The sequence below is a fragment of the Rana temporaria genome, chromosome 2 (genome assembly GCF_905171775.1).
Source record: "Rana temporaria chromosome 2, aRanTem1.1, whole genome shotgun sequence".
Taxonomy (NCBI): domain Eukaryota; kingdom Metazoa; phylum Chordata; class Amphibia; order Anura; family Ranidae; genus Rana; species Rana temporaria.
In genome coordinates, this window is record NC_053490.1 from 104,888,526 (window position 1) to 104,898,322 (window position 9,797).

A 9,797-nucleotide genomic window follows, 5' to 3' on the forward strand; every position below is an offset into this window, starting at 1 on the left:
ACTGACAATGACATTTGCCATTTAACGCATCTTTAATGAAAAAATTGGCATTGCAAGACCAACTTTTCTGTGCAGCCCCCTTAAATCTTCTCCACATTGTTATAAAAGCTGCAAAAATTGCTTGAAGTACTGTAACTTTAGTACCTCTTGCCAACTGTAGCCCATAGTAATGTTACCACACAATACTGCTAGCTGTCATAACCCGGAATCATTTTTACTATGGGCGATTCTGTATCTGATACGTTTTAGAGGTGACGAGAGAGGTGCTGTCCCCCCCCCCCTTCTGCCGCTTTCTGGTTTCTGGGCTTACTAAAGCCACGGGTAAAGCCTGGACACGATCCAGGTGTTTGAGCTAGATGGCCCCCACTGTGGTCTCTGTGCCCTTGGAGGACCAGAGTGACCTCTGACATCACTTCTGGTTCTCGGGTCAAAACGAAGTGTTACATTTTGCATTTGATTTTTAATTTCTTGTTTTTTATTTATTTTTATTTTTTAAAGGTAAATGAGATCTGGGGTCTGTTTTGACCCCAGATATCTCAATTAAGAGGACCTGTTATGCTTATTTCTATTACAAGGGATGTTTACATTCCTTGTAATAGGCATGAAAGTGATAAACAAAATAAAGGGACAGTGTGAAAAACAAGGTAATATAAATAAAAAAGCGTCCCAACCCTCTATACTCCTGTGCAGAAGCGAACACACAGAGTTGCACCCATATAAAAGTCGGCAGCTACAAAAAGTGTAGCTGCTGACTTTTATTAAGACTTGCCTGTCCCAGGTGTCAGCGATGTGGGCGTATGAAAGCCTCCTCTACCCCCTCCTCTCTGCGGCGCCGGCATTGTGGGTGCCTGGCTGTGGCTTCACAGCTGGGCATGCACGAGGCACGCTGTGATTAGCCGGGCAATCATCTGGGACCTGTGGGGGAGAGGTGAACTTTCTCCAGGTGCGCCGTGAGGAAGAGGGTTTTTACGCTCCCCCAACAAAAAAAAATATTACATACCAAATGTGCCATGTCGGGGGGTCACCAGCTCTTAAAGCAGAAGTTCCTTTTTTGGGTGGAAATCTGCTTTAAGTTGTGCCCACGTATGTAAACTTTGCTCAAACCACACGTGAGGTATCGCAATTGTTTGGAGCAAGAGCAATAATTCTAGCACAAGATTTCTTCTGCAACTCTAAACAGGTAACCTATAAAAATGTTTAAAAGATCTCCTATAGAGATTAAAGGATTTTTTTTTTTTTTTAGCTAAATAGCTTCCTTTACCTTACTGCAGTACTGGTTTTGTGTCCTTATTATTCGTTTTTGCTGTAGCTGTAATTCTGCTCTGATCTCCACACTTCCTGGTTGTTTGGCTCCTTATAACCACAGTACTGGGAGCTTTTCACGGTTGTCTAAGCTGTCATTGCTGTGTGTCTAAAACTTAACAGAACCAATCAGATTCATTTTAAAAACAAAACACTGCCCTGGATTTGTTTGTTTTTGTTCTGTGTCTCTCGTTCACAGGAACATGAAACCAGTTTAAAAGTGAAACTAACCTGCAGGCACATTATATGATTGATTTCTATCTATTTTTAATCATTTTTAAAAGGAATCAGTTAACTTTTATGTCTCTATACCCTGTAAACAGTCATTTCAGCGAAAAACATTTTTTCCTTTAGTGACCCTTTAAGTACCATAGTTTGTTGCCATTCAACGAGCGTGTGCAGGTTTAAAGCTTGAAAGGTTGGGTATCTATTTACTAGCTAATGTCTATTTCTCACCTCGTCTTTCAGGACAGCACTTGGAGAGAGCGCAGCTCCACCCACTTCCCAGGAAACACTGCAGCCATTGCTTTAAATTCCGCCCACTTCCACCATGACCTCAGTTGTGTTTCCTCCGGCCATGGTGGAAGCGCTGCAGGGAACCAGGGGTGTGCTGTACTCTCTCCAGGTGGAGGTGGCAGAGGCATACCTGCGGTCGGTTTTTGTTCTTTTCAGGCGGACCCAGCATCTCCTCTGACGGGTGGGGGATGCTCCGGTGCTCTCCCCTTTCTCGAGCCCAGTGAGGGCTAAGACTTCTGGAAGTGTCTGCTCCCATAGGCGGCCAGCGTGGGCTAAGGGAACAGGTCAGGTGCCTGTTCCGGGTTCACGTGGAGCCGTTCCGGATGGCGGGCGACGTCATTTCCGGGGGGGGCGGAACTTCCGGCGGTGCGTGGCAGCTTCCGGTTCCAGCTGCTGGAGCGCAGAGGGGGAGGCGGCCTTGGCGGTGCACTTCCGGTCCTCGTGGCGACGAGGGTAACCGGGAAGATTTAAATGGAAGAACCGGACGACTGCTACACGCGGGGAGACATGGAGCCGGCTGAAGCAGCGGAGGTGGCGGGAGCAGGAGCCACAAGCACCAGCCTGGCCCAGGTAGGAACAGCGGTTCCATTTTCCTGGGTTCTGTGTCCCTCCTGTTGTCCCTTAGGGGGAGGGGAGCCTGCAGCACTATCCCTTATGAATGTTTTTGGGAGAAATGCTTTGTTTGTGTTTTCACAGCGGTGATGGGGACTGGGTGTTTTTGTTCACTGTCTGTGGGTGGCATATTTGTTTGCTATGGTCTGATACACAAAAAGTAAGCATAGCGTTGTTGTTTTTTGATGTTTTTCAGAAGTGTAAAGAAAAGCTTAAGGATGCATTGCCACCACCTAAGAGAAAGTGTGCCGTTTGCAAAACTTCCCTTAAGGGGTCATGGCTTAAGCCATTATGCAAAACATGCATTACAGATTTGGTTAGAGAGGAAGCCTCCGCCAGTGCACCCTCTGAACAACCAAAGGAGATGCTTTCCTCCTTCAGGAAGGAATTGGAGCAGACTTTTTCATCGTTCCGTTCCTTCCTAGAAAAACGTCCGGTTGCACATTCAACTCCTAGAGCTTCCACTAGTTCCCAGGGGGGGGTAAGCTAGTGAGTCTGAGGATGAGGAACCTAAAAGTGTGGTTTCAGGGTCTGATGCAGAGGAAGACGATGATAGAGATAAATCCTCTTCACGTTACAAGTTGTCTTTGGAGGAGGTAGACGACCTCCTAAAAACAATACATGCTACCCTTGGTATTAAGGAAGACAAGGCCCAGTTGTCATTACACGACAAAATGTACCAGGGGTTAGATGAGATTAAACACAAAACCTTTCCAGTACACAGTTTTATCGGATGCTGTCAGAGAATGGAAGGATCCAGAGAGGGCTCCTTTTTTCTCTAAATCTCTAAAAAGGAGGTTTCCTTTTGATGAAGATGAAGCGCAGGTCTGGAATAAGAAACCCAAACTTGACGCAGCTTTTTCAAAAGTGTCACGTAACACAGATTTAGCTTTTGAGGACATGGGTACCTTAAAAGATAACATGGACAAAAGAGCGGATGCTCTTTTGAAGAAGGCGTGGGATTCCACACTAGCCAACCTCAAGCCTGCTATGGCGTCTACAGTAGTAGCTAGGAACCTGGAACATTGGCTGGATAAATTAAAAAGCCATATTGAGGCAGGTACCTCTCGCAGAGAACTTCTGGAGTCCTTACCAGTATTGGTCAACGCTGTAGGGTACATGGCGGATGCCTCAGCTGAGTCAATAAGGATGTCGGCTAGGTCCTCGGCCTTAATTAACTCGGCTAGGAGAGCCTTATGGGTTAAGACTTGGTCAGGGGACGCAGCTTCAAAGGTGAAGCTGTGTGGTCTGCCTTTTGAGGGGGACTTAGTATTTGGTTCTGGTCTAGAGGCAGTCCTAGACAGAACAGCAGATAGGAAGAAAGCTTTCCCTTTAAAGAAAGTAGTGCCACAAACCAAGAAGAATTTTCGTTCTTTTCTCCAGTCCCAAAATTCAAAGGAGGCACAGAGAGGTGGTAAGTCCTGGCGGCCCCCGAGGGGCCGAGGCAAGCCGGGGGTGTTGTTTCATTCCCCCAGTCAGCCCTCAAAACCCCAATGACGGTCTTCCAGCTGTGGGAGGGCGTCTTCAGTCATTTCTCCCACAGTGGGAAGTAGCGACTTCCAGTGCGTTCGTCCTCAAGGTGATCGCAGAGGGCTACGCACTGGAATTTTCGGAGAATCCACCGTCCCGGTTTTATGTGACTCAGTTGCCAAGAGATCAGGAGAAATCTCAGGCAATGATGACTCTAATAGAAGAATTTCTTCAGCAAAGGGTTATCACTCCTGTTCCCCAGCAAGAGGAAGGGTTGGGGTGTTACTCCCACGTGTTCTTAGTGAGGAAGCCGTCAGGAAAGTTCAGATTGATTCTGAACTTAAAAATCCTGAACAAGTCAATCCGTTACAAAAAATTCAGGATGGACTCCATCTATTCAGTAAGGAAGCTTCTCCCTTCAGGATGCTTTCTTGCTTCAATAGATCTGAGGGATGCATACCTGCATGTCCCAATCAGAGCCTCATCGCAACGCTTCCTTCGCCTGGCGATCAGGACGGGGAAGGAGGTGAAACATTTTCAGTTCAGGGCTCTCCTCCTCCCCCAGAATATTCACGAAGGTAGTGGCAGAAGCACTAGCACCACTCAGGTTGGAGGGAGTATCTGTGATCCCATACCTGGACGACCTCCTGCTGTTTGCCAAATCAGAGGATCGGTTGCTCAGAGACCTGAGGAGGACTCAGTCCCATTTAGAGGAATTAGGTTGGATTTTAAACAAAGAAAAATCGAACCTGGTTCCCTCTCAAGTGATAGTCTTTCTGGGGTATTCCATAGACTCAGTTCAGGAAAAGATCTTCCTTCCGGAGGAAAAAATTGTCAAAGTACAAGCAGCAGTAAAGGCAGTACAGACAAATCTCCCAATAACTGTCCGGACAGCTATGTCCACTCTGGGTCTCCTCACAGCCTCTATTCCAGCAGTTCAGTGGGCCCGTCTCCATGCAAGAGATCTCCAGCTGGCGATCCTCCAAAACTGGGCTTTCGGGGAATCCCTGGAAAAACAGTTTTTGATCCCACCTCAGGTAAAAAGAAAACTTTGGTGGTGGAGGACTCGAGCAAATCTGAGTCTGGGTCTGTTATGGACCTTCCCCACGACAAAGATCCTAACAATGGATGCAAGTTCCTGGGGGTGGGGCGCCCATCTCGAGGGACAGATGGCCCAGGGATCCTGGTCAAGGGAGGATTCCAGGAGATCCTCCAATTGGAGGGAGTTGAGAGCCATTTTCATGGGACTAAGGGCCTTCAGTCAGCCTCTCCAGAGTCAACATGTCCAAGTCCTATCGGACAATGCCACGGCAGTGGCATATATCTCAAAGCAGGGGGGCACGAGAAGCAGGTGCCTACTGAATCTGGCCTTGCAAGTTCTGTATTGGGCAGAAGTAAACGTGGCATCCTTGTCTGCGGTACACCTGAAGGGCGACCTGAACCATCTGGCGGATTTTTTGAGCAGACAGGGTTCTGGAGTCAGAATGGAGCCTAAACCAAGAGGTGTTTCAGGAAATAGTGGACAGGTGGGGAACACCTCAAATAGACTTGTTCACATCTCAAGCCAACACAAAGGTCCCACGTTTTTTCTCCCTCAACAGGCTGGACCAAGCAGAGGGACTGGATGCGTTAGCCCAGCGTTGGTCCTTCCGCTTGTGCTACGCCTTTCCCCCGGTTCAATTGATCCCGCTAGTTCTCAGAAAATTGCAGGAGTAAAGGACGACTCTAATTTTGGTAGCTCCTTATTGGCCCAAGAGGCCCTGGTTTTCAGCCCTGTTAGATCTAGCAATAGAGGCTCATTGGCTGCTTCCAGTCAGGAAGGACTTGCTGTTCCAGGGTCCCCTTCTACATCCAGACGCAAGTCATCTAAAGCTTGTGGTTTGGCTACTGAGGAACAAATCCTAGAGAGTAAGGGTTTGTCCAGACGTTTACTTAGTACCTTGCTCAGTAGCAGGAAAGAAGTTACCAGGGCTATTTATTTTAAAACCTGGAAAATTTTTAATTTTTGGTGTGAATCCAAGGATTGTCCTCCTTTAAGTATTTTGTCGGTCCTGGAGTTTTTACAGGACGGGATGGACAAAGGTCTGGCAGCCAGCACCCTGAAATCTCAGGTTGCTGCACTTTCAGTTTTTCTGGAGAGAAGGTTATCTCTGGATCCCTATATTATCAGATTTTTTTAAGGCCTTAGCCAGGGCTAGGCCTGTACCGTTTAAATTTTTTCCCAAATGGGATTTATCAGTTTTAAGAGGTCTGACTAAAAGACCCTTTGAACCACCTGTAGAGACCTCACTCAAGTTTTGGACTTTGAAGTTGGTTTTGCTAGTAGCAGTCACTTCAGCTAGGCGAGTCAGTGAACTTCAAGCCTTGTCAATTATTGAACCCTTTTTAACCATCTTCCATGATAGGGTTGTGTTAAGGACAGATCCGGGTTTCCTGCCTAAGGTCGCATCAGCTTTTCATAGAACACAAGAGATTGTTCTTCCTACATTCTGTCCAAATCCATCCGGTCCGAAAGAGAGAGATTTTCATACTTTAGATGTGAAAAGGTGTTTAGTACACTATCTAGAGATCACTAGTGAATTTAGGAAAGCAAATTCTCTCTTTGTGTTGTTCTCGGGAGCTCGGAAAGGCTATGGAGCTTCCAAAAACACTTTAGCTAGGTGGCTTCGTATGGCTATCCATGAAGCTTACAAAGCCATGGATATAGAACCTCCCACGGGAGTGGTGGCTCATTCTACAAGGGCAATGGAAACATCCTGGGCGGAACGAGCTGGAGCTTCACCAGAAAATATCTGTAAAGCAGCCACGTGGACGAGTTTTTCTACATTCACTCGCCACTACAGAATGGATTTGCTCGCAGCAGCGGAGCAATCTTTTGGCAGGAAAGTCCTGCAAGCGGTGGTCCCACCCTAGAGTAAGTACTCTGTTATCATCTCCAAGTGCTGTCCTGAAAGACGAGGTGAGAAAACCTTAGTTAGACTTACCGGTAACGGTATTTCTACGAGTCTTTCAGGACAGCACCGATAACCCTCCCTTTGTATTATAAAGGTTAATGTATAAATGCTAATGTGTATAGTTGCTATGTTCTGCTTATCTAATTTCAGCATGGCCGGAGGTACTCGTTAACAACTGAGGTCATGGTGGAAGTGGGCGGAATTTAAAGCAATGGCTGCAGTGTTTCCTGGGAAGTGGGTGGAGCTGCGCTCTCTCCAAGTGCTGTCCTGAAAGACTCGTAGAAATACCGGTAAGTCTAACTAAGGTTTTTTGTATATTGTGACTTGTTTCATTATTTTTCACTAAAGTGTGTTCATCCAAAAAAATTGCGTTTTGAAAGACCGCTACATAGTGTTCAATAAAATATTGAAATCGTATAGCCTGGATCAACTGTGGGACTGATGTTCAGTATATGTCCAGTAAAATAATTGCTCAACCAATTGCCATATGAACACCCATATGGCGCAGTCTATGTGACCAAAAAAACAATTGCTCAAAGGGAAGGAAAACATGTGTGGAACACTACAATTGAATACAAATATTTATTGTAGAAGAAAAGCACCATTACTAACAAAAATAACAGAATTAATAGTGTGAAGATATCTTCCACAGCAGAATTGATTAAAAAGACAATGTTGTCTTTGGATGTGAGCGCAGGTGCGACTTTTCCTTTTATTCCAACAGTCACACTTATCCAGATCTTTGTACTAGATGCAAATGGTTAATTCACAGTAATGTTCAAATGGGGTTCCAAAAACAAAAAAAAGATAAGATATGTATGAGATAAGACTTGCATGAATGCTAAAAGGTGGCTTCTGTATTCATGAGTTACCCAGGAATAGTATAGATTAGAATGTGTGGTTAGATTTATAACGATACTTCCTATTATCCTAGTGCTATACTCTTATAGGCATTGTGACTGCAGCTAATGCCTGATCATTCAGGCTTGTAATAAAATTACATAAAATATTGCAATGCTCGCCATTTTATTCTCTAGGGTCTCTGCGGGGGAAAAAAGATTATTGTGACGGTTTCTAGTTAATTTACTAGCAACAAATGCTAATTTAAACTTGTGAAAAAAGTTCCAGAAAAGGCCTGGTTAGTAAGTGGTTATTGCTCAGACCAAGTGTAGATGCGCAGAACTGGAAGCATTCACCTGCTGCCATGTTGCAGTAAATGTGGTTGTAAACACTCATATATCCAGCGAAGTGACTAACCTTTATAATACAGAGATTCAATAAATTCTCCCACACAAGTTGTGTCTGCAGCTTCTGCTTCTATAGACTTTTAAAGTGCAGAATTTATACAGCTTGTTTTGAGCTTTTACAAAGTGGTGAGCCAATGTTGCATTCTGCATATCTCAGTGAGGAGAGCTGAGGGAAGGGACCCCCCCCCCCTCACAGGAATGGATCTGAGGCTGTTAATCAGGGGTTGTGTGCTGGAGCTCCCTCCCATTTTCTATATATTATTTTCGTGTCTGGAGAACCTGTCAGATGTAACTCATGCAGGTGGCAGAGCAACAAGGCAGGAGAGCAAAATGACATTTAGTGCTCTGGATTGAGACAAGTGCACAATAAATTTGTTCATGTGAAAGGTTTACAACCACTTTAGGGGTTTCATAGCAACAACATGTAGACCTTGATGCAAAGAGGCTTGTGTGATATGCAACTGAAAGCTACAAAAAACGCACAGGATAAGGCCCTTTTATACAGAACGGTGTATTTAACATCTGAGATTATCAAAAATGAAGTGAGCTAGATTGAGCTGAAACCAAACGTATTCCATGCAGTTTGAGAGCATAACAGGCACAAAGCAAACAAACATCCTAAAAAATTACCCTGTATGAATACTAAAGAAGCATTGTCCCAAAGGGATAGAAAGATATTAGAAGCGATTTGTAAACACACCTGAATTCGCACAGGTGTGAAAATGTGCTAGGTCTAAATTGGATTATTGATGACATTTCAACATCAAATCAAAGCATGTGCTGTTACTCTGCAAATTACTTCTCAGATTCTTCAATCCTTTGGCTGGATAATCAACTTTTCCCAAGGCGTCTTTCAGGACAGCACCTTGAGAGATAGTGACTCCACCCACAACCATAGGAAACACCTTCTTCCTCCAGATCTTTAAAGGGAGGTACCTCCCTAGTATACCTCAGTTTTTGTGTTTCCTCCAGCTGGAGGGAACATCTTCGATGAGGGGGAGTCAGTATCTCTCAGGTGGTCCTAGGAGACGTGCTTCCCTCTTACTGTTTTTTTCCTCCATACGAGATTGTCGGTCTTCCCGGCCTATCCGAACGATATCGATGGTGTCCGGGCTCCTCTTCCTCCCTTAGTGCTTGGGGAGAGCCGAAAGACTCGCCATTTTGGCGTAGCCAGAACGGGTCTCCGGGTCAACGCAGCGTCATTTCTGGCATGACTGAGGCTGGGGCCTGTTTCCGGTCCGATGCAGAGGCACTAGGGGAGTCCGGAAACGGCGTGGAAGACACTTTTGAACGATGTACACTGCAATGGAGGATGCAGAGATTACGGCGGTGTGGACAGGCACAGTCACCAGCAAGGTTCAGGTAGGAGGCAGCAGTTTAAGTCTGCCTTTTCCTTACCTGTATTTTCTTCTAGTCTCTCTCTTTTTTTTTATATATATATATATATATATATATATATATATATATATATATATATATATATATATATATATATATATATATATATATATATATATACACACACACACCCTAGTGGCAAGGGGCCTGTCTGGGCACTGGAGTTTTCACTACCCCTTCCTAGTGCACCTATGAGGGGGGTTCACCTACAGAGACTAGGTCTCATTAAGGATTCCCCTGCTTTCTCCTCTTTTATTCTCTCCAGGTTAAGAGCTCTGACCCAAAAAAGAAATGTCCT

At 45.2% G+C, this 9,797-nt stretch overlaps 1 protein-coding gene across 1 annotated transcript; it reads left to right on the top strand.

The window, feature by feature from the left end:
* The first annotated feature begins 3,114 nt into the window (after positions 1–3,114).
* LOC120929333 lies at positions 3,115–7,125 on the top strand. Its single transcript, XM_040340708.1, has 2 exons — positions 3,115–6,814; positions 7,005–7,125. Exon 1 carries the CDS (start codon positions 4,106–4,108, stop codon positions 5,393–5,395), a length of 1,290 nt encoding a protein of 429 aa, XP_040196642.1. The 5' UTR covers positions 3,115–4,105; the 3' UTR covers positions 5,396–6,814; positions 7,005–7,125.
* The last annotated feature ends 2,672 nt before the right edge of the window (positions 7,126–9,797 follow it).